This window comes from Triturus cristatus, chromosome 3_1, assembly GCF_964204655.1.
Source record: "Triturus cristatus chromosome 3_1, aTriCri1.1, whole genome shotgun sequence".
Taxonomy (NCBI): domain Eukaryota; kingdom Metazoa; phylum Chordata; class Amphibia; order Caudata; family Salamandridae; genus Triturus; species Triturus cristatus.
This window is the reverse complement of record NC_140583.1, coordinates 432,050,570-432,076,814: the sequence shown is the minus strand read 5'-3', so window position 1 is coordinate 432,076,814 and position 26,245 is coordinate 432,050,570. Positions and strand designations below refer to the sequence as shown.

At 41.8% G+C, this 26,245-nt stretch overlaps 1 protein-coding gene across 2 annotated transcripts in view; it reads right to left on the bottom strand.

Moving 5' to 3' along the window:
- The window catches only part of GALK2 (galactokinase 2), a 1,202,443-nt gene that overhangs the window by 247,130 nt on the left and 929,068 nt on the right, over nucleotides 1-26,245 (bottom strand). For both annotated transcript variants that reach the window (XM_085644227.1, XM_085644226.1), the window contains one exon: nucleotides 13,574-13,775. In XM_085644227.1, the coding sequence (XP_085500353.1) occupies nucleotides 13,574-13,775 (202 nt within the window). The remainder of the gene's footprint in view (nucleotides 1-13,573; nucleotides 13,776-26,245) is intronic.

Genomic DNA, 26,245 nt, shown 5'->3' with positions numbered 1-26,245 from the left:
GGGCATAGGTACTTCACAGGCCTACCAGGGGCTGAAGCATGTATTCTGCCACCCCTGGGAAGCAGATTAAACCTGATACCACAGGCCTGCTACTGCAGCCTGGGTGAGGTAGTGTTAGCACTCCTCACTGAGGTCTAGGTTCCTATATCACACCATACACACACATATAAACCTATCAGTCACTCCTAAGGCAGGCCCTATCAATCCTGAGGGCAGGGTGCTTGGTTTACAATGTGAGGGGGTGCCTCTGCATGAGCAGGGCCCCTCTGCAGCTGGCAGAGTCTATTCTCTGTGGCTGTTTGTGGATGCGGTTAAACCATATACTCTTAAGTGCATTATAACCTAGCGGTAAATGCTAACTTTGGAATGACTGCATCAAAACATGTTGTGTTTGGTGTCAAACAACTTGGAATCATACCCCCACACCAGTAACTGGTGTGGGAGTATGATCCCACCCTTCTAGAGGGGAAGACATGTACCTACTGTGAAATCTGAAAGAGCCCTGGCATCACAAAATGGATGCCACCAGCACAGACACTGGGCTGCCCTCCTGCTGCTGACTGAAACTCACAGTGGAGGAGGCCCAACAATAGGCATCCTGTCACAGGGAGGTGTCACCACCTTCCAGACAGGATTTAGTGTATTGGGGCTGGGTGGGTGCACTCTTAGAGTGCTTTGAAGTCCTGCACTGGGGGAGCTGTAGGCTCCTCTGTGCATATACCAGCTCAAACCGGTTCAGGGGCTACCTGCCCCTGCTCTGGCGTGAAACTGGACAAAGGGAAGTGGGTGTAACCACCCACTCCCCTGACCCTCCCAGAGGAGTGGTCATAGAGCTAGTCCCTCCCTTTCCTTTAGTATAAGATAGGGAAACCTTGCCATTGCAAATCAGATATCCCTGGACGACGCTCTACAAGGAGAATCCTGGACCTTCGACGTTCCACTACCTTTGGAAGACTGAAGAATCTCCCTTGGAGTCAAGGAGTGTCTCCCCTGCTTGGCAGGCACCAAAAACTTGAATCAACGGTTGCAAACTTTCCCGCTCCCGCTGGAGACCGAAGTCCCTGCAGCCCCGGAAGTGGATTTCCTGACTTCTCGATAGCCATTGTGAGTCCCCAGCAGAGCTGAGGCGTGTGGACTCCACGAGTGATGAGGAACAGCAATACCCGGGTACCGTGCACTATTGTCGAGTGCAACCCCTTCATGACGTTCTACGAACGTGTGCATTGGACCATTTGTGGTCCAAGCCTCCAGCAGGATTTCCCTCGAAAATCAGAGGCCTGCCTCGTCCCGAGTGACAGTGGGCTCCTGTGAAGCGAATCCTCACAAAGCGTATTCGCGATCCTTTGCCGGCTGGCTTGTGGGTCCCCTGAAGACTTTCTCATTGAACCAAAGGGCTTCCCTGGTTGCTCCAGGCCTGACCTGACTTACCCTCGCTGGGTGAGTCCCTCAGACCTTGCTGGTCTGCACTGCTGACTTTCTTCAATTTCCACGAGACTTGCTGTTGCTAAGGCTTGTTGGCTCCAATCCGGTTGCCGATACCTCAGTAAGCTGCAGACTTCGTTGGACACTCCAAAGCCAGCTCCTGGTCATCGTCGACGCCTCCTGGACCTCGTGGCTGAAGAGTCAAAACACCCTTGATCACCTGAAATCACCCGACTTCCGTGGGCATCCATCTTCCTGGCCCCGGGTCACTGGCAAGTGACTGTGAACTCTGTCCCTTCTGCTTTCAGGTCTTCTTCATCTTGAATCCAGCCTTGGATTCCACCGGACACTTCTCCAGTCTTCGCAAGCAGCAAAACTTCTTCGGCTTCCATTGAAAACGATGACGCAACCAGATACCAAAAGACACCTATGCACCCGGCTTCCCTGGGTGAGGTAACTTGTGCACTCCGGTGCTCCTGTTCTCACACTGTACGCGTCTCCCGTGGGTCCTTTTCTTACCTGCCTTGGGCGTATTAGTGAGGCCCCAGCGATTCTACAGGCCCTAGGCCTTGTCCCCTTGCAAGTCGACCTTCCTAAACCTCTTTTTTAGTATATGGTCTGGTACGCCCCTAGGGCCCCAGCCATATTTGTGCTTAACTTATTGTGAAACGTTGATATTTGCATATGTTCCTGACTTCTAATCTCATAAAGAGATTAGTAGAGTCTGTCTAGTAATAAATACATATATATTTGATATATATACCTGTGTGGTGTCCTTTCATTTGGTAATTCAAGAGATTATAAGGTAAAACAAGCTGTTTTACATTCCTCTGAGACTTAGCCTGAAGGCTGCTCTCCACAGCTACCACTAGGATAGCTTTCTTTAAAAGATTGTCTTAAACCTATCTACCATAAGAGTCGAATTGGACTGGTGTAAGGTGGCCACTATAACTAGTGACCAGCATATGCCAGGCCAACTTCTCACACTCCCCCTGTAAATTGTTGTCATGGATTAGTGTTTCCATAATTGGCTTATTTGCATTACTGTTAAGTCCCTAGTACAGTGTACTGTGGGAGACCAGGGCCTGTACACCATAGGGCTGCTAGTGGGCTTGCAGCACTGATTGTGCCACCCACACAAGCAGCCTTGCAAGAGGGTCTCAGGCCTGCCATTGCAGTGTATGTGTGCAGTTATGTAGGCCATGTTGACCTGGCAAGTGCACGCACTTGCCAGGCCCTGACCTTCCTTTTTCTTACATGTGAGTCACCCCTAAGGTAGGCCCAAGGTACCCATGTGGGCAGGGTGCAGTGTATGTGAAAGGTAGGACATGCCCTGATGTCTGTGGTATGTCCTGATAGTGAAATACGGCAAATTTTGTTTTTCACTATTGAAAGGTTATCTGTCCCAGAGGGCGGAATGGAAGTTTATTTATAACATCTTATGAATATAACTTTCCATGGGTACAATATAGGAAGGTAAAGTTTAGTATACCTGAATTCAGAATCTTTTAGTAAGGATGATTTTGACATTTTGTGTTTGAAAATACCACTTTTAGAAAGTGGGTGTTTTCTTGCTTAGCCATCCAGTGTGACTCTTCTAGGTTTGTGTATTGTCACATGGCCCATGGGAACATTATCGTCTTCTCCAAGTTAGCATGAGCACGCTTCAGATTGTCCGCTGCTTTGCACACGTTACTACACGAGTTTATTTTGCAAATGTCTTTTGCCATTTTCACATGAGAACCTATCGCTGTGTTCACACTCTGCAGGTTCCTGGGATTTAGTCTGAACATTGTGAGCAAGGTCGAACAACAATGTCCCTTGTTATCCTGTTCTGGTCAGGCCCTAACATCTAGACAAAACATACCGATGCAGCTGTTGTTTGGGAATACGTACTTTGGTCTTATTGAAATACACAAATAGGTAGCAAACACTTGAAGAGGGACCTTTCCAGGGAGAAGAGCAAGACAGCACCTATGATGTAGATCTACCATCTGTGCCCATCCACGCCCGAACGGGACCAGGGTCCAGGACCCCTGCACCTCCAAAATCAGACCTGGGTGGTCGTCGTTGCTATTCCAGAAAAAGACTCTTCGAGCTATCCAAACATACACCACATAACAAGGTGTCTTGTATCAAAGCCTCACCGGGGAGTATTTAGGGTCCTTTCACATGCCTCAGTTGCAAATGGTGCAGCCAGGCATTGCCACATTGGTCCCCTACAACAATCATGGACCAGGCCGGCCTCTGACTAAATTGCACTTATTTCAGCGCAAGGTCAGTGCTCAAACATTCCCTCAAAATATGGGACTAAATAGCCGGAATAAAGGCAGATTTTGCCTGTATCACAGAAACTTGGCTCGACGATAATAACTCCCCCCGACGTCGCTATTGCCCTGCCTATAGGCTATAAATTGCTAAAAAGGGACAGACTGGGGCGGAAGGGAGCAGTAACAGCAATTCTTTTTAAAGACTGTTACACCGGTCTCCCTGAGTTAGTGGTGCAGATAGGGGAGCATGACATCTTGGCCTTTCAAGTATCCAATGGCGACTATAAAATACTTGGGAGGGCAATTATTTACAACCCGCCCCGGATACAAACCTGATTTTAGTGCACAACTGCTCTCTCAACTATTTCCCCTATGTTTGAAACATAAACACTTCATAGTAATAGGGGACTTTATTATCCACTTTGAAAAGAACAATAACCCTATAGCCAAGCACTTGAAAGGCGACATGCAGATTCTGCAGCTAAAACAGTGAATCACATGACCCAAGCATACTGCTGGGTCACTCTGGATCTTCTATTTTCCAACAGATAATCTACTAATATCTCAGAGGTTAGGCCCATTTCCTGGACATACCACTCCTTAATCTCCTTTACCCTCCTCCTTCCAACTAAACTAACCAGCCCGGTTACATAATCAGCGGTGGCAAAGAGAGCATGGAGGTGACTCACTCCTGACACATTCCTGCACCACTTCTCCCCAAAGAATCTAAAGACCCTAAGGACTCACAAATGGGAGCAGAAAGCCTCCAAGCTGAAATACCCAACACAATGGACCAATGTGCCCACAGATCTGTAAATAAACCTACCAGAAGAACACCATCTGAAAAATGGTATTCACATGAACACAGGATACTAAAAAAAAAGTGTAAAGCACTTAAACATAAATGGAGACTGTCCAAGCAGGATGAGGATAGACTGTCATACAAAGCAGAGCTGAGAACCTATAACAATGTCATTAAAAACACTAAAAAGAGCTACTTTGCAAAGCGGATAAATGATCACAGCAATTCAACCAAAGAGCTCTACAAATTAGTAAAAGAGCTATGTAAACCATCGAGCCTGTCCCAAATCCTGCAAGCCTCAGTAAATTGCTGTGAGAAAATCAGCAACTTCTTTGCTGATAAAATCTATGAGATTTACCACTCATTCAGAAACCATCCCCCCTCAAGTGTTATCAACTGGGAAACATTGATTCCCCACCCCTAAGCTCACACCTCACTCAGCAATTTTGTTCCCTTCACAGAAGAACAAGTCGCCAAAGCAATGGCTGAGGTCAAATCAGGGTCCCCGCTTGATCCATGTCCCTATTTTATTTTCTCTTAGATTATACCGACCCTATGTCCTCACGTAACCCGCTTATTTAACAATTCACTGGACACTGCTGTATTCCCAGTGACCTGGAAAAAAGCCACTGTAGTCCCATTACTAAAAAAAGCAAGCACGGGCGTTCATAGTCCGGAAAACTACCAACCTATCTCTCAGCTCCTATACCTATCCAAAGTGATGGAGAAGCTGTCCAAATACCTTGAATCCGACGAGCTGTTAGATCCATCCCAAACTGTATTTAGAGCCTGTAACAGCACAAAGGCTACCTTCTTAGCAGTTTTAGATAACATCTGATCTCTAATTGACCAGGGCAAGGCCGCAATCCTGATCATATTGGACCTGTCAGCAGCTTTTGACATGGTATCGCATGACCTATTACTGAGCATCCTACATGAAAAGGGCATACACTATAAGGCCCTTCAGTGGTTCTGCTCCTTCCTAAGTAACAGAACACAAACAGTACAAATGGGACCTTTCACCTCCACATCAAAAACCATCAACTATGGCGTCCCACAGGGAGCCTCCCTGAGCCCCACCCTTTTCAATGTCTACGTATCGTCTCTGGCTAAAATCATCAAAAAATGGGGATTCAGTATCTGTTCCTATGTGGATGATACACAACTGCTGATAGCCCTTGAAGGGACACCTGAGGAGTCCAGGATTAAACTAACTAACTGTCTCTCAGAAATGGCGGCATGGATGTTAGACCACTGTCTGAAAAGTCAGAGATCCTACTCTTCGGAGGAGCCCATTTAATCTGGGATGCAACCTGGTGGCCTAAATCACTGGGACCTGCACTCGCGCCCAAACAGGTCGCAAAAAACCTGTGAATTTTCACTGACGATACACTAATTATGCAGGACCAGGTCCAAGCATTATGTGGGAGCTTTCCTACATTAAAACTTCTAAAAAGACTTTTCTTATGGATCCCCCTGGAATGCAGAAAAACCATTGTACATGCCTTGCTCATAAGTAAACTGGATTACGGGAATGCGCTCTATGTGGGCATGGCAGACTATCTTTTCTCACGTCTGGAGGTGAATCAGAATGCAGTTGCCAAGTTGGTGTCCAACAAAAGCAAGTACAGCTCAGCCTCAGAATGGCTGAGGGAGCTCCATTGGTTGCCTGTGCGACATAGATCAAGATTCAAGCTCCTGGGTCATGCACACAAAGCCCGAGACTATCACGGCTTCAGAGTCCTACACGATAAAATGTTCCAACACGGAATTTAAAGTTGTGCAATCAGGCGCGGGCAAAAACAAAATGCATTAAGAGGGCAGAGCAGGGGGCCGCTCTTTCTCTCATCTGGCAGCAACTCACTGGAATGCACTTCCGCTAGAACTTCGTCTTAGCGATATGTCATTCAGAAAAAACTAAAAACCCATCTGTTCCCCAGGGTTTAATTAATCAATTAGAGTTCTTGAACGTCACCTCACCCTCATTTAGGTGTTTGCTCTCCCAGCGCCGTGATATCCACTCGGATGAATGTTGCGCTTATAAATAAATAAATAAATAAATAAATAAAAATATAGACTGAGGTACAGAGTCTGCAGATAACACCCAGAGATCTTCTAATATATAATCATTTTGCTTCTATACATGGGGAGGGAGATTAGGCTATAGTGTCTTTTCATAATGACAGCTCCTTTCATGATTTATGGACTAACTGCTATGCTGACCATAATTGTGTTTCTTATGCATTTTCTTGCTTATTGTGGCACGTATACTGCATATTAGAGCATGTTAGCTAAAATAAATATTTTAAACTTGTTCGTATCTCTGTCAGATCTTATTGTGGACAAGCACAAGAGTGCGAGCGAAAGGGTGTGTCTTGCAACCGAGACTCCTGAGAGTCTGGAGTGTTGTGTTTTGGGGTGTCTAATCACTTGTTTCTCTGTGAGTGAGTAGGAGAGCAGGTGAGACACTATAGCTAGTCGGTCTTGGGCTCATGAGTACTAAGGTGGTAGGATGACTCAATCCTTAAGCACTAAGGTCCTGTAATCCTACGCATAGTTCTGTGTGTGCAGAATCCCTGCAACACTATTGACTCTCTGGCTTTGGAGTGACAGGGGCTGGGGTTGTGCATTCTAATCAGACACCCACTGGAGGAGGTGGGGGTGTGTCCTGCATTTCCAGGGTGAGTCAGGGCTGGGATGAATAGACCTGGGGTGCATTCCGAGTAGGGGGAGGAGATTCTTTTCACACCTGAATGGGCCTGGCCTGCCTTGGACAATGCTGTCTCCACCTCCTGCAGAGAAGTTGCACCAGAGAGGGCAAAACTGGTTTTGTCTGGGCAGGGAGCTTCTCTGCCACCAGAGAACAAAGGAATTTGTGCTATAAAAAGTGGGGCCCAGACCCCAGAATTTAAGATTACTTTTGGACTACAAGGGCAACCTTTGCCGAGGAGAAGAGCTGGAGAAACTGAAGGAGAAGTACTACCCCTTTGCTGTGTGCTGTTTGGGGTTGGCCTGCAGTAGCTGTTTCTACCAAGGAGAGGATAAAGATTTTGCGGTGTGCTGTGTCTCCTGCCCGAGGAAGATCTCCAAGGGCTTGAAGTAGAGCTTGCCTCGTGTTTTGAAGTCTCAGGGATACAAAGACTTCACCCCGAGCTCCCCTGAACTTCTTTGCTGGGAGTTCTGACCTGCCAAGAGGCGCCTGCTGCTATTCTGGGCCTCTGCAGGTTGTTCCTGCTGTTGGGAGAGGTAAAGCAATGCAACTAAGAAGCGCAACGCATCCACCCCTGTTTCTGACGCATCGTCGCTGTACGGGAAGACTTTCCCCGCGTCGTCATCGTACCGCTGACGAAACAGACGCATTGCCTGCCCAGGGCTGGCGAAATCGCTGCACGCCGCATTGCATGTACCAATCGATGGATTCCGAGATCACCGCACCGATTCCGGCGCAGGCCCGACTGTGCGGCTGCAAGAACCAACGCATCGTGGGACCGCGGTTGGATAAATCAACGCAGCACCGTTGCTGCCGCCGCATCACTAACCGTTGCATCCCTGGTTCCGACACATCGTACCGGGGTGCCAAGTCTACAAGGACACTGGTCCCACAGTAAGAAACCAACGGATCACCTTCCCGTGCAGTAAGAAACAGATGCATCACCTCCCCTTCAGTAAGCAATCAACTCATAACCTCCTCTGCGTGGCAGTGAGGAACCGAAGTATCACCTCCCCTGGAGTAAGTAACCGACGCATCACCTCCCCTGGAGTAATGAACCGACGCATCAACTTCCCTGCGCGCAAGGAACTGACGCATTACCTTCCCTACGCATAAGGAACTGACGCATCACCTTCCCGGCGGCTGTTCTTGTTTATGATTTTGGCGCATCCAAGGTACTTTGTGTTGAAAGTGTTGCATCTATAGTTTGCTATAGACAGAATTGTTTTTACCTTTTAAGAAGTTCATTTTGATTACTGTATTGTGTTTTTTGTCGTTATGGTTTAGATAAATGTTACTTATTTTTCTAAACTGGTGTGGTGTCCATTTGTAGTGTTTTCACTGTATTACTGTATGTGGGCGCAAATGCTTTACACACTGCCTCTGAGATAAGCCTGTCTGCTCATGCCAAGCTACTAAGGGGGTGAGCAGGAGTTATTTTAGAAGTGTATCCCCCTTACCTTGACTAGGAAGAAGGGTCTCTACTTGGACAACAGAGCAAACCAGAGACCCCCATTTCTAACAGTCAATAATTACCACAGCGACCTAATAACACACCCCGGGAACGTTATTCACTGAGTACAGTAATAAGCACCCAGGAAAATAATATCTCTGCTATGTTTATTAGGAACCAGTTTCTTTCTTAAACCATCACAGGCTGCAGGCGCCTACCTTTCTCAGCGGTGAAGGGTAAGAGAACTAAACAAAAGCACTGACCTGCAGGCTTAAAAAACAGGCACAGGTCTAACAAAATCACAGCCATTTGCAGCTAATGTCCGTTTTCCTTGTAAAAGTATACAACTTCAAAGAAAGCACTGAAAACATCTAAGTGTGACGAAGTTAATGAAACCAGTCCAGCAAAAGTGTACAATAGCCATACAAAAACAACTGTTAAATCTCTAGATACAAAGTTGATAGGAGTCAGTTTATGATCTAGAGGCCATAACCAATGACATCATCACACATTGAGGGCAGTTTTATATGCGTTCTTGTGGAACCTGCTCTATCTATCACGTTTCTCACAAACTTCACCGAGAATACTTCTCCCAAACATTCGTTTCAAAGCATCCCTAAGATTAATGTTCGTGTTCTGCAAACTGCAGGATTACTTTACTCAAAACGCGTATTCTTCAATATTCTCTCAGTTCCCTACAGCTGCAAGAGGTGGGTGACTAGGGGGTGTATAAACAAAGGGAGTAACATGAGGAGAGCGGGGTTTCATAATTGCACAATGTCACGACTCAGAGCCAAAAAGGGTCTTGGTCCTCAACCCATATTAGATTTTGCACAGGCCTGAAATCCACACAGAGCACCTGTAGGTCTGCAGAGCTGGGTCAAGGATCTTCCTCAACATCATTTATACGCAGGGATACTGAGCGGCCAGAAATACAATTTGCGTCTAATTTTCCTGCATACAAATCCGGCTATCATGAGCATTTGTCCCAGGAATGGGGAATAACATGCAGACCCAGATTTACTGGATTCAGGGACAAATGCTCTTCCATTTACCACCTGCTAGGAGGTAGTTGTAAAGGAAAGCAGGGGCATGAGGTGGCAGGGGTTTTGTACAGGAGGCAGGGCACAGCCAAGGCTTGGGCAGGGAGTATTCCAGTTGCCCCTTGCCCTGGAAGAGCGCCGAGGCAGGTTGGATTTCCTTGTCGTAAAATCAGACCGGGTGTTCCTGCACCAGGGTTTGGGAACACCGGGCGGGTGATAATTAGGCAGAAAAGTATCCAACCCCGAAATAACTTTTAATCAGGGTCTTGGAATTAAAAGTGCTTCAGATCTGCCGGATACTCTAGCTGGGGAAAGTATACACATGGGGCACTACACTTCGGTTCTAAGAAGTTAATGACTATAATATCCTTATACTTCAATCTGGAGTAAAATGTGCGACATGCCATTATGGTGAAACGTGATCATAAGCAATAATTAGAAATGTGAACATGAACATAACATTTAACAATGTAAAATGTGTCATGAGAGGTCAACATTATATTATCTGAGGATCTCTGGAAGTCTGTCAGCCCCTTACACATTGTCTTTCCTCTTGCCTTGCACAAGTCAGTGCACTCTTCTGTGGAAGGTGCAGGTTTTGGACCGAGCCTTCTCTAGTCACACATACTGTCACCTAGCATTAAATGATATTCTATAATTGAAATCCCTGGGGTTAATATGCACAGCTGCACAGCAAAATGAAGGACGCATCTTTGCACCGGGCTACAAGATGGGCATGGATTAAAAGGAAAGCAGAGTGTGGATTTATATATCTCACTCCCGAAACTGATCGCCAGATGTACATAAAGTAATGGGAACACAATATGAATTTTACATTCTTATAGGGAGAATACAAACCTATGCCGATAATTACTAAATGAATAAAAGTGCTGAATAAAAACAATGGTAAACATTAACAATATTGATAACATGCAAATCAGCTATGCAAACATTGCATCAAGTCACGAAGAATATAAGATTCACACATCAGCATTATTTACATGAAAACACATTAGAAAGGGACTAGCTATGTCTTATCCGCACCTTGCATAGTAGCACACATCCTTGGTGGGTACCTGCCCTTTATGCCTATTCACTGGCTATTTATTATATCCAACAGACCTACATATTAGTTCCCCCAGGTTTTGCAACTCTTCTAACATTATACCGAATGTTTCAATGCATATTATCTCTTTTTTTACGCATCCCTTACATAATGTGTTGAAACCTAGATGGTGACCAATTTCTTGGGTTCCCTGTGCATAGTGTTTATTAGGAACGTATACTTACTTGAATTTAACATAATTAATTGATTTACTGTTACCATATACTTTAGTCTGACTTTATGTTTCAGATATTGTCTCCCTTCTTAAAGTACAGCCTATCCAACAGTTTTGGTCTACATAACATCTCCTACTTACCAGGAGAAGGGCAGCACGTTCAACATCCAGGATGTCAGACATTTAGTCTTCCACCGCTCATACTGTCATCCTAATAAGTTTAATTTGCAATACAGCACATATGGGGCATACACTAAAGCAACATCAGCAACACGCACTAACATCCCATTACATTCTCGTCCCGTTTTCCCAGCTTTTCACATTCAGCTCTCTCTCCTTCAACTTGAGTACTGAAATCCCACAAAACATCTCACGCAACCAGCCGAGTATAGTCTAATTCTTGACTGTCAACAGGTATACTTTGTTCATAAAGACACAAAATGTTACCCACACTTAGACAGCTTTCTATGCCACGTTATTAATGCACATATTTCTGGCTCAGAGAGACTAGTAAGGGTTGCACATTGAATAAATATTGGCAGCTGGAGGCTCAGTCACTGCAGCATCTAATGTAAATACAGGTTTAGTGCTGCATCCATATTGCCCACCTTAAATGACCAGCTGCTTAATGGTCATAGATAAAATATTTTAAAGACACAAAGGTTTAGAGGCAAAAAAGAGAAACATGAAGTTGAGCTCACAGGTCCTTCTGAAGTACACAAGTCTGTTTATTCTGTGGCACAAAGTACTATGTTCGGCAAAGCCATCCGGCCCACACCATCAGTGTGCACATGTTGCAGGTGTCTTGACACTTGCAATGCGTGGACACGGACGCGGCGGGCCGGACGGCTTTGCTGAACACAGGACTTTGTGTCACAGAATAAACAGACTTATTGTGTACTTTGAGCCACAGAATAACTATATTCAAACTAAAGACTACTCATTTGGAACCAGGCCTCTGAGGACAACCTAGGTTTGCTGTTTTTTCGAGTTTCATTTTGCATTTAATTAGTGTGGAACAAATGACGTAGGACTCTGGTAGGACGTTGCCACTTATCGAAGGTACTTCCAATTCTATAGTAATACTGCCCTGAAGAAACCCATGCTTGGGCAAAACGCATTGCTGCGTACGTTTGTTTCGTCCTTAAGATGAAAGAAAAGAAATAAAAGAGCAATCAAGCAGAAACAGACTTGTTGTGTACTTCAGAAGGAACTGTGAAGTGTTGCATCTATCGAAACCACCACGGATCATTATATCACTTTCTGGGAAATAGTTATCGAAACATTGGTGGCACCAACCTTTTTTGCTAGCAATTCGAATACTGGGTTCACCTCACACGTATTTTCATTTTTTTAAATCAAGGTCTAGAATGCTCCATTTCATCACATTTTAATCTATACATGCAAATGTACAGAATGTTATATACCATTTATTATAATTGTTGAAGGAGTGGAAGGGCATTATGGCCCACTCAAAGCTTTGTACTTTGTGAGTCACGACCACTCCCCACACTCAATAATGGTAATGGATAGCCTATTACATTTTACACATCATTACACACACGTTATGTATATAATTTATAAAGTGCAATTTACACCTTTGCGTTTCAGGGCACTAAGGCATTATAAGAAAGGTAAACATTTACTGGGGGGAAAAAAGAACAAGTTTTAAGTTTTTTTTCTGAATTAAATATAAAAGGTAATTGCTTTTAGATCAGCGGGGAGATTGTTCCAAGGCCGTGGTGTTAGCACAGAAAATACTTTGCTACCAAAGTAGGACTTTTTGAAGAGTGGAATGCCCAAAAGATTCACTCAGATGGACTGTAGTTTGCGGGAGGTGAAATTTATATAAATTTGAATCTGAGAAATTGAGAACTGATGCATTTAGAAATTTGTAGATAAGACACAAAGCTTTAAAATGGATCCTTTTTCGGAGGGGCAATCAACGTAATTTAGGAAAGACAGGCTTAGCTAATGGATCTGTTCTTGCATTATCTGTGGTCTGTGCAGCTAATCTTTAGAGAGTCTAAGATGAAGTGGATTACAGTAGTCAAGTCTTTAACCAAGTGACACCTTTTGCAGTTTTCCCTACCCTTTGGAGCGGAGAGGGAGATGATGTCGTACTTTGCGTAGATGGCGTGGATTTACTACATTTGCCATGTACTTCACAGATTTTATAAAAATGTTTGTAGCTCAAATGGATGATAATAATAGTGGCAGACAATGTGCAGTATAATTTGTATTTGTTGTCGCATAATTTAGATAACTTTGCCACATAATTTACTACCCTATGCCGGATAATGCTGGTAGGCCTGACAATGGTAAAGCTCTGCAGAGTGGTTTGAAGACTGTAATCATGAGGGCGAAATCTATATTTCACAGGCAACTGTTAAATATTTTACATATTTCATAATTCCCGGAGATGTATCGGTTTTCATACCACCCCTTGTACAATAAAAGTACCAAAACATGATTTCACATGAGAGAGAGTGAGAGAGAGTGAGAGAGTGTGTGTGTGTGTGTGTGTGTGTGTGTGTGTGTGCGCGTGTGTGTGCCGTGAACGACTGATTGACACCTTTGAATTGATACTTACAAGCAGATGTCCACCAGCTGATCTAACTCTGGACAGCTGCATTCGTACATATTCTTGCAGCTCGCGTGGCTCTGGTTCATCAAAGCTCCTAGAAGCTTGAGTGCATTAGCAGGTGCTTCATCGCAAACCTTCTTGAAGTCAAGTACTCGCTGAGCTTCACCATAAACATGCTTCGCACGCTGGTACAGCTTAAAGGAGGCCACTAGATGAAATAAAGCAATTCCATATGTATGAAAAGTCACGAATCAAACATGCATAAAAAGTTAAACCTAACCATACACTTCATGGCAGTAACAGAACATTAAATATAAAGATCTTGGCTCTACATTAAAGGTATTCGGCAAAATTGCAGCTGTATTCTTTCACAAAATAACAAACATTATATATATTCTTCCGAAAAATGGAACGAATTGAAACCCCAATTAGAGCAATGAAATAGTTTATTTGCAATATTTCATGAAAGGATTTCACTTCTTTTCCGGAGAACTTGCAAATACATTATTTTGTTAGCCCCATTAAGCTATCAATTCGCTACTTTCTTCAGATGAATGATATTCATATTCTCTTTGGCTAACACTATCTCTCTCTATCTATAATATATATCAATCTATGTATAGATAAGGAGAGAGAGAGCGAGATGGAGGGAGGGAGAGACAAAAAAATAAATATATATATATATATATAACTTCATCATATATGTTCAACTCTGCTAAAATAAAACACATTTGTAATTATAGCTGTAGGAAACAAATGTATATTTTGTATTTTTCCTGCATGGGCCGGTATCATAAAATAGAGGTGGACTAATTAAATGACTAAAAGTAAACCCCTTACATCAGAGATTGACCCGTCCAGCACATCTGGAATGGCTTTGCTATGTTAAAGAGAGTCTCATTCTTTGTCTTGAGAAAGATGGTGATATAAAAAATCCATCGAAACACGTCGACGCTTTGATAACAACACAATCCGTGCACGGGCTGTAGCCAACGAGTACCAAACAAATTCAACAGTACCAGGCTCCATGCCCATGAATCTGGTTTATCACGGATGTGTAGACAGTGTGTGTGTCTAGGTTATGTACTCTCTTTTTTGCAATTGAATTGTTAACAAATCCCTTTTTATTAATTGTGTTTTATGATAGTGCAATTCGCAATAGAATGTTTTTTGATTATGTCAATTGTCTTTTTTAACACTGTATTTTAAGGAAATATTTTTTATCAATAAATCGATTCATATCTTTCTAGAACCATAGGTGTTGAGATTATCTGTGGGCAATATATGGTCAAAACTTCTTGTGTATGTACCGTGTGGAATGGTATGAGAGGACTGTGTGTTGTATGAGAGAGTAATAGAATAGAAGTTGTCTATATGACACAATGCTGCCCAAAGGATACAGTTTTTCTACTACTGTATAGTACCCTATTCCTTTGGTTTGAAGGGGTGCCTCTTTTTTTCCCACTAATTAAATGACTGACATTAAAAAATAATTTGAACATCGTCATCTTTCTCGAATGAAACTTCTTTACTCGTGTTTTCCTTAAAACACAATAAGATAGCGAATATCTATCTGTTAAATAACTGAGAATGAAAACCCGTGGCAATTTTCAGGCAGCTAAGAGGCCAGAATAAACTAACCACAGAGCAGTACAGACACAGACCGGTCAGGAAAAAGCTTTAGTAATGATGGAAACTTTTTATAAACTTTTTAACAGATAAGTTGAAACAAGGGCAGAATATTAAAATTACAGTATTGCACGGACACGGTTTCCATATTCTATAGATCAAATGTTGATCTGGAAACCATTAACTAACGAGGCGGTGCAGGCAAAATGTTTAATGTATAAAGCATGAAAAGTAACAATGTACGTTTCATCTATCCTATTTAATGGACCACATAATCCATGTCAGAATTTGAGAGGTCGTGTTTAGTAGTAGTTTCCTGACAATTAAAATTACAGCTACACGAAAGGAAAACATTTGCAGACATTTTCTAGTATTTCTCAACTGTAAAGATAAAATCCTGCATTCGGCATCACGATGATCTACTACACTTGATATTATAGGCATTACATGCCATTACATGTCATTCTGGTGTAAACTTGCAGTCCATAAAGTCACAGCAAACTTCAACAAACATCCAGTGTCTTTTAACATCAGTCATTCATTCTTTAATACAGTACTCTAAATGTGTCCTTCGTCCTGCTGTTTGCCAGTCACCATGTGAATTCCCGAACAGCGAAACTGGACCTTACACAACAAGCAGGGGCGTAGCATCAGGGGATGTGTTTGGGGTGTTATAACCCCATAATATATGTTCTGATAAATAGTTGGGTACAAGTGCTTTCAGTCGGGTATGGTGAGGCGACTACTGGATCTCACCAGAGGTTTTTACATGTATACAGTCAAAAACACACACACACTGCCTCTCTATGTTTGCAAAATGGTGGTTATTTTTACAAAATATTGTGAGATCCAATACACACCTCATCATACCCGACTGAAAGCACTTGTAACCAATAGTTTTTCAGAAATCAGAAAATATATTTTCTGACCTCCCAGATCCCCCACCGTGATGCTATATTTCTGTCCATAGCTAACCGCAGCCCAGTGTCAGCTGTCTAGTGATTGGTAAAGAATCATCAACAAATATTGTTCTTTCTCAGTGGATTTTAATTGCAAGGTAGCCTGGTAGGGAAGGACTGTTTGCTTTGTCAAAATCCACTAGCCGAACTGGTTGCTTGTTTCTAGTGAGATGTTTTCTAAACAACTTATAACTTTTAGGCCCGGATCACAAGTCCACAATTAAAGTCAGAGTAATACACAGATCTCTACATGGAGAATTTACTGGGCAGCCATGCAATATTTAACAGGTACAGATAGATCAAACCTGCCAAAATGAATAGGGTGAAAAGCCCACTAAACACAATAGCAGTACAAGTGGATTTTTGGGCATAAAATGCCAAAATATATATGGTATTGTACATTACCAAGGCAGGCATTTGTGTTGCATAGGACGTGTTGCACTCTGTAAATTAAAAAAACCTGAGGTACGCAAATATATCAGGTAAGGTAAATGTAGCATTTCCTCCGGGATCCTCAGTGTGCTTTCTAACACTTAGCAAGTGACCTTTACCGCAGCTTGCTGATGATCACAATTCATGTAATATACATCTATATATATATTCACTGAAAAAACCATAGGTTTCACACATGTTATAGTTAGCTGGACATTTCACTCGTACAAAACCATTGAAATTCCCCCGTTATAGTTAGTTCAGCTAACTATAACTTGCGCGACCGCAATCCACTGCTGATGACGTCACATATTATAGTTTTATATTATATTTATAGTTATAGTTATTTATAGTTTTTATATTTATAGTTTTAAAAACTTTAGTTTGTATTTTTCAATGTGTGTATCAAAGTTTATATTAAGATAAGAGGAGGTCTGCCACTCTTACACAAGGATGATGTCATCAAAGATGTCATCAGTGATGTCATTTGAGATGTCATGAGCGATGTCACTGACCATGTCATGAGTGATGTAATATGTGACGTAATCAGCAGTGGATTGCGGTCGCGCGAGTTATAGTTAGCTGAACTAACTATAACGGGGGAATTTCAATGGTTTTGTACGAGTGAAATGTCCAGCTAACTATAACATGTGTGAAACCTATGGTTTTTTCAGTGAATTTGCAAGATTTTTTAAATGCTAATTCCTAACTATAACGTGTGTGAAACCTATGGTTTTTACAGTGAATTTGCAAGGTTTTTTAAATGCTAATTCCTAACTATAACGTGTGTGAAACCTATGGTTTTTTAAGTGAATTTGCATGATTTTTTAAATGCTAATTCCTAAATATAACGTGTGTGAAACCTATGGTTTTTACAGTGAATTTGCAAGGTCTTGTAAAAGCTAATTCCTAACTATAACGTGTGTGAAACCTATGGTTTTTTAAGTGAATTTGCAAGGTTTTTTAAATGCTAATTTCTAACTATAACGTGTGTGAAACCTATGGTTTTTTTAGTGAATTTGTAAGGTTTTTTAAATGCTAATTTATGTATGTATTATTATACTTTTTATATATTTATTTTACAATAAACTACCTATGTATATAGTTATAGATTGACTGTATCCTGTAATATGGAATGGCTCAGCTCTTTTTTTTGAATTTGGATAAAGTTGAACAGCATAGTTATTATCTTCTATAAACTTATAAACAGTTTAAAAGGTTTTTTTTTTTTAAGGGTTTACCACGGTGCACGCACCGCGCGTGCACCGCGCAATATTTATAAACCATTTTTTCTTTTTTTTGGGACCTTAGGGGTCTTTCATGGTCCCCCTGAGAAGGCCTAGGGGGTCAGGGACTCTCTACCCTGCCCCCTTTTCACGTTCTCCACTTGTGTTTATAGCTCTCTTCTGCCTCTAAAACTCAAAATGGCGGCTGTGGGGTGCGCGCACCGCGATTTTTTGAAAAAAATAAAATGTTTTTTTCACCCTTCGGGGTCCTTCAGGGACCCCCTGACAAAGGCTAGGGGGTCAGGAACTCTCTACCCTGCCTCCGTTTCACGTTCTCCACCTTTCTTTTTCACTGTCACACACAAAATGGCGTCCAACACTTCCTGATTTCGACCGATTCGAATGTTGACTGACATCTAACCACCAATCAGAATTACGCTCGAGGACATTTGGTGCGCGCATATAGATATTTATGTACTTTTAACTGCAATTTTCTCAGGAACTACTGAACAGATAGACACCATATATGCAAAAGGCACATGCCTGACCTGAGGACTACCTCTTTGCCAAATTTCAAGTAATTCTGTTCAGCCGTTCGGGCTGTACCTTCGACTAAAGGTCCTATGGGAAAATGCATGGCGAAAACGCGTTTTGGGACCCCCCTTTTTTCTCAGCCCCCGCTGGACGAATCACCCCGAGACATTCAGGGTAGGAGCTGAGCGGAGCGCTCCATTAGTTTTGAAAATTTCACGAACATAAGTCAACCGGCGCCAAAATTATTCAAAATAGAATTTTCGGATTTCCTATGGGAACTCGGTCCTAACTATAACTATCTACTGGCAACCGCCAGTAGATAAAATATATATATATATATATATATATATATATATATATATATATATATATATATAAATATATATATATAATCTCAGTAAAGAACTGTTTCGATGAAAGGGAAATGAAAGTGCTACAATTTTATTGCAGATCCACCATGACGCATTTGAAAGAAATATATATATAGATATATATTGCGTACGAGAGTTCTGTGAAGAGCCGCTCACCCTACTAACGACGCCGGTGCCAGCAGCGGACACAGTACCGCTATTATTATTTTCCAAAGAAGTTGTTATCCAAATTTCCAGAATAACTCCCAGCGGCACACCAAAGGACGAGTTCAATAAGAATTTATTGCCTCAAAAACAAAACAGTACGACGCGTTTCGGCGAAGCCTTTGTCAAGCAATTGACCTGTGCCCAATTTCCCATAGAAATAGGGGTTACAGTTTATAGACAGTGAAAAAATACTATCAGGATAGAGGCACTCACGGAAAACAGACTGAGATTTTTTTGCACATGATTACTTCATAATTGAATAAAAAGAAAATAAATTAAATACATAAATGATGCGCAATCTATGCTGCGTGCTTCTAAAGTTGCGGTCATTGCGATAGTTGTACTCCCATATATGCAGTGTTCCACGGGACAACCTATGTGATGGAAGCATATGACTATTAACATAACGGTTTAAAATTAATATCCTTAGTGCAAAATTGCAATTACAATCATCGCATACTTATCACAATCCATTGTCGATAATCATATCTGAAAATCCATACAAATCGCATATTTTGCCAGAAAGCAAAGGGTGATGTACCCAGTGAAACAACGTGTCGTAAAGAGATATTTGGGGAATTACAAATACTGGTTGCAAGTGCAAAATATATTAACCAATCAAGGGTGATGTACCCAAAATATGAGAAATACATATATCATTCATGAATTCATTGGTGCAAAATATGTTTTCTGATAAATTGTGCCTATTAAGTAATCATAGATGGTTAATACGACAGAATATTACAATCAAATCGTTGAGCGGAGAGTGAACCTGTGCATAAAGGATAATGTATCCAATTATTCCTATGTAGCAAATCATAGTATATAATATATATAATATATAGTTTCATATTCATAGTTATGTACTGTCCAAGAGGTCCATCCCGTTCATAATATATGCCATAACCATCAAAATAACCTGGTAGTTACACTGTCAAGAAAGGGGCAAAGATGTACTTCTGTTGAAAATGAGAATATTTACAGTGATTTTACAGTGTCGGAATATAAAGAGTGAAAGAATGTGTGTAATAATAATTATAAATAAAATTCTAAGAGAAGAGAAGAGAGTGAGTTTGGGTAAAGCCGAATGCACCGAAATCCCGGCATTCAGACTTCCTCCACTACTCTTAGTGTGGTCAAGAGAGGTACAGGGTCGGCTGTTAAAATCTTACTCATGGACCCCAAGAACCTATACCCATCAATTTGGTCACTGTCTTGATCATCTCTAAAATAAAAGTGAAATAAGGTGATATAGACCAGCGAAAGCTGAGCAGACATTAGGAAAAAGAGGAGAAATGGAAGCATTAGATGTGATTATCTATGACCTATATGGGTTGCCAATTCTTCGCCATAATTCATACCATATGGGATTTTCGTATTCAGATCTATGATGTATTTAGATTCTGTGATACGTAAAAGTTTCTCTCGGTCACCTCCTCTGGGGTGCGGTAAAATCCTGTCAATCCCATAGAATCTGAGAAGATCTGCATTACCCTGATGTTTTTCTTGAAAATGTCTTGCGACAGGGTAATTCAGATCCGCATTGGTGACTGCCCTCATGTGTTGTAGCACTCGTAATTTTAGTTGTAATTTTGTGCTACCCACGTAGCTAAGACCACAGGGACACTCTAAGACGTAGATGCTAAACTCACTGATACAAGTTATGAATTTGTTGATTACTTTTTTCTTTTTTCTGTTCTGACCTGTGAAATAGCTGTCTCGATTCACACTGTTTTTACAGGATTTGCAGGAATTACATTTCCTAAAACCCTTAGCCGTCCCCAACCAAGTGGGGGTGCTTGGTGTTTGCTGATAACTGTGGACCAGGTGATCTCGAAGTGATTTGGATTTCCTGTAGGTAATCGCCGGGGCTTTCCCCACATCCTGACCGATAATGGGATCCATCTCTATGAGTCCCCAATGTTTTTTCATCACTCTCCTTAGCTGATTGGATCTTCCATTGAAGGTAGTGATAAGTCTTGGGGGCCCAGTGCTGTCCATAGCCCGATTTTTAATTGAAAAAAGTGCTTCATTGCGGGTAAGGGCTTTAACTTTTTTATTTGCAGCTTCGATAATCTTATATTGATAGCCCCTTTGCCTGAATCTGTCTATCATGATCTGTTGTTCTTTCTCAAAATGGCTGTCGGTACTGCAATTCCTTCGAGCCCGAAGGAACTCCCCATAGGGAATACTATTTTTTAGGGGGGCAGGGTGATTGCTTCCGGCATGTAATAAAGTATTCCCAGCCGTTTTCTTGCGGAAAAGGCTCGTCGTCATTTTGCCTCCTATAATGGTAATGGCAACATCAAGAAACTCACAGTAGGACCGACTAATGGGATGAGTGAATTTAAGGTTAAGATCATTGTTGCCAAGTTCTTGCATGAACTCCAAGGCCAAATTAGCTGGGCCATCCCAGATCAGGAACAGGTCGTCAATATACCTGATCCAGATGGGGATGTGTTCAGTATACCTGTCGTTTGCCTCCACCCAGACTACACGCTCCTCCCGCCAGCCTAGAAAAAGATTTGCCAGACTGGGGGCAAAGCATGTACCCATCGCAGTTCCTGCTTTCTGGCGATAGAGAGTCTTATCAAAAAGAAAGATGTTTTCATTCAAGCAGTAAAGCATCATCGTTCTTAACATTTGCGTGTGATCCCATAGGGAGATGTGTCTTTCCTTTAGAAAATACATACATGCTTCTACTCCTTTAGTTTGTTCGATACAAGTGTATAATGAACATACATCAAGTGCTATCATGTGATAGCTATCCTCCCACGTGATGTCGTGAATACGACGTAAGAAATCTGTGCTATCGCGACAGTAAGATCTTAATCTGGTGACATGTGGTGACAGGAAGTAATCCAGAAAGATAGAGGTGTTTTCTAGCAATCCTCCATTAGAGGATACTATCGGCCTACCTGGTGGTCTAGTGGGATGTTTGTGTATCTTGGGGAGTAGATAAAAACAGGAAATGCGTGGATTATCAGTTTTCAGAAAGAGATATTCAGCCCTGTCCAACATCCCCATTTCCCACCAGCCCTTCAACAAATCATAATACTTTTGGATTGATATTCTGTATGTGTCCCAGCTAATCTCTTCATAGCACAGAGTGTCAGATAATTGTCTGAGTGCTTCCTGATTATATTGTTCCACATTCATAATGACAACATTGCCACCCTTGTCTGAGGGTTGTATGATAATACTCTTATCATCTATTAAAGTCTTTAATGCATTCCTTTGAGGGATGGATAGGTTGTCAAATTTTGATGTCGAGTGTTGTTCCCTCATTTTCTTAATTTCCTGTGTCATGACATTACTGAAGGCTTCAATGTTATCATATGGAACGTTCGGGTTGAAAGTTGATTTCGGTCTCATTCCGGTGTGGTAGGTTGCACCTGGCTGGAGGCCTAGCGTTGTCAAAGTGCTACTTTTTTCTCTGGGAGAATAGTCATTCATATCTTCCTCCATTTGATGTAACTCTAATAGGAAATTAGCGTCTTCTAGATTTAGATTAGATGCTTCCTCTGTGAGATTACATCCAAGTCTTGGCATCTTCGTTTTAATGGCAGTTTTGTGTATCTTCATCAATTTGAGCTTCCGTATGTATAAGAACAAGTCGATGCGTGTAGAGACAAAGTCCATATCATTGTTGGGGCAGAAAGACAAGCCTAATTGTAACAACGATTTTTCTTGCTCCGTAATTTCTCTAGAGGATAGATTAATCACTGAGAGGTTGGTGACACTTGAGGATAAAGCCACTGTACTGCTAGGGCCAGTTCTACCTCCTCTTCTGTTTTTTATTCGTCGTTTTTTCTGAATGTTCCTCTTCCTCTTCCTCTTCTTGCTCCTCTGCCTCTTCCCCTCTTTCCTTGTGGTTTCTCTTCCTGTTCCTTCTTCTGTTTCAATATTTGGAACTCGTGGAGGAAGGTAAGAGGTCTTGTGCCTAAAGGGATACTTCTGGCTTCTGTATCAGAACTTAGTTCAGAGCTCGAATCCGTTGATACAATCGTTTGTTCCCTTTGTTTCTGTATGACATGTAGGTTCCTTTGTGCCCAATCAAATCTCTTTGCGTATGTCAGAATACGCCCTTCGGCATAGTCTTTCTTGTCTCTCAAAAATTTGCGTTGTTTTTTCGCTTTTATGGCATCCTCATAATTCTTCAATTTGGTTTCCAAATGTTTCTCAAAGTCTGTGACTGTTTTATCGTTTTTTAATTTGCTCAATTCTTCTCTTAGTTCTGCAAGTTCCTTTCTGGTATTATCCAAATCAATTTGTGCATACCTGACCAGCATTTCCAGCATACCCCTGCATGTTTTAGCCATAAATGTTGCCCACTCTTTTAATAAGTCGGGGTTGGGATTCTCATATGTGGGGATGATTGAGATTCGAAGTCCCCGTGGTACCCTATTGACTTCAATATAATTGGTTAGCGACGTGATTTCCCACCATTTATTGATCTCTCTTTTGGTTAGCTTTTCAAGGAGAAATAATTTCTGTTTAACTGATGGTTCCGTCAGAGTACCTCCACTGCTGGATGGCAGTTCTATTTGTTCTGTTCCCAGACTTTCATCAAAGAGCGAAAGAGCTTCCACTTTCCTCGATGTCTCCCATTCACTCATAGTAATGTGAAAAGTGTAGTTATTTGCGTGTCCTACGACGCCCTCGCTTGAATCCTAGCGTGGGCGCTGCGTCTGCTCCTATTCCTTAGCAATACATGTGTGATTACGAAAGGCAGCTGCAGCACTGGAAAACATATTTTGCACCAATGAATTCATGAATGATATATGTATTTCTCATATTTTGGGTACATCACCCTTGATTGGTTAATATATTTTGCACTTGCAACCAGTATTTGTAATTCCCCAAATATCTCTTTACGACACGTTGTTTCACTGGGTACATCACCCTTTGCTTTCTGGCGCAATATGCGATTTGTATGGATTTTCAGATATGATTATCAACAATTGATTGTGATAAGTATGCGATGATTGTAATTGCAATTTTGCACTAAGGATATTAATTTTAAACCGTTATGTTAATAGTCATATGCTTCCATCACATAGGTTGTCCCGTGGAACACTGCATATATGGGAATACGACTATCGCAATGACCGCAACTTTAGAAGCACGCAGCATAGATTGCGCATCATTTATGTATTTATTTTCTTTTTATTCAATTATGAAGTAATCATGTGCAAAAAAATCTCAGTCTGTTTTCTGTGAGTGCCTCTATCCTGATAGTATTGTTTCACTGTCTATAAACTGTAACCCCTATTTCTATGGGGAATTGGGCACAGGTCAATTGCTTGACAAAGGCTTCGCCGAAACGCGTCGTACTGTTTTGTTTTTGAGGCAATAAATTCTTATTGAACTCGTCCGTTGGTGTGCCGCTGGGAGTTATTCTGGAAATTTGGATAACGACTTCTTTGGAAAATATATATATATATATTCACTTAAAAAACCATAGGTTTCACACACGTTATAGTTAGGAATTAGCATTTAATAAACCTTGCAAATTCACATAAAAAACCATAGGTTTCACACATGTTATAGTTAGCTGGACATTTCACCATTGAAATTCCCCCGTTATAGTTAGTTCAGATAACTATAACTCGCGCGCCCGCAATCCACTGCTGATGACGTCACATATTACATCACTCATGACATGGTCAGTGGCATCACTCATGACATCACTGATGACATCATCCTTGTGATAGAGTGGCGGTCACACGAGTTATAGTTATCTGAACTAACTATAACGGGGGAATTTCAATGGTTTTTTACGAGTGAAATGTCCAGCTAACTATAACATGTGTGAAACCTTTGGTTTTTTAAGTGAATTTGCAAGGTTTTTTAAATGCTAATTCCTAACTATAACGTGTGTGAAGCCTATGGTTGTTTAAGTGAATTTGTAAGGTTTTTTAAGTGCTAAGTTATGTATGTTTTATTATATTTTTGATATATTTATTTTACAATAAGCTACCTATGTATATAGTTATAGATTGACTGTATCCTGTAATATGGAATGGCTCGTTTAAAATGTTTTTTTTGTTGTTGTTTTTTTAAGGATTTTCACCGTGCGCGCACAGTGCGCGCACGCTGCGCGCACAGTGCGTGCACCCCGCAATTTTTTGAAAAAAAATTAAAATGTTTTTTTCACCCTTCGGGGTCCTTTAGGGACCCCCTGACAAAGGCTAAGGGGCCAGGAACTCTCTACCCTGCCCCCTTTTCACTTTCTCCACCTTTCTTTTTCACTGTCACACACAAAACACACAAAATGGCGGCCGACACTTCCTGATTTCGACCGATTCGAATGTTGACTGACATGAATCCACCAATCAGAATTACGCTCGCGCACGTTAAGGTGCGCGCACGGTGCGCGCTTATAGATATTTATGTGCTTTTAATTGCAATTTTCTCAGGAACTACTGAACAGATTGACACCATATATGCAAAAGGCACATGCCTGACCTGAGGACTACCTCTTTGCCAAATTTCAAGTAATTCTGTTCAGCCGTTCGGGCTGTACCTTCGACTAAAGGTCCTATGGGAAAATGCATGGGGAAAACGCGTTTTGGGACCCCCCTTTTTTCTCAGCCCCCGCTTGACGAATCACCCCGAGACTTTCAGGGTAGGAGCTGAGCGGAGCGCCCCATTAGTTTTGAAAATTTCGCGAGGATTCGTCAACCGGCGATAAAGTTATTCAAAATAGAATTTTCAGATTTCCTATGGAAACACGGTCCTAACTATAACTATCTACTAGCGACCGCCAGTAGATAATACACACACACCAGAAAGTGAAACTGAAGCAAATAACTGCGCTCAGGTTAACAAACAAATACCGGCCAAGATTTCATTAGCAGAGGAGGTGGATTGTTTAGTCTACGAACAGCGCAACACACGACGTCCAAGAACACAACTGAACAGACAACCAAAAGTCGATCTGTCAAATGCCGCGAAAGGCGAAAAGCCAAACTACGAAGAACCAAAGAAACAACAAACACGACAAACCAGGCGCAACTGGAGATGTCAATAAAGAATATCCAAAGCAACAGTCAAACGATTATAAAGCTTACATATATCGATCTCAACAAAGTAGAGGAACAATTGCTAGCACTGGGGCTTTCCTACTGCCCTGTAAGCTCATTTGACTGCGCAACTACTAGACTGGATATTTTCAAAAGCATAAAAAAACTCAAATTAAAGAAATACTTTCTGCAAAACAAAAATGCAACAACGGTTGAGACAACAAAACAGCCTGATCTTCCAACAACAAGTACTCCCTTTTTCAATATGACTGCATCAGACATGCCACTCCTG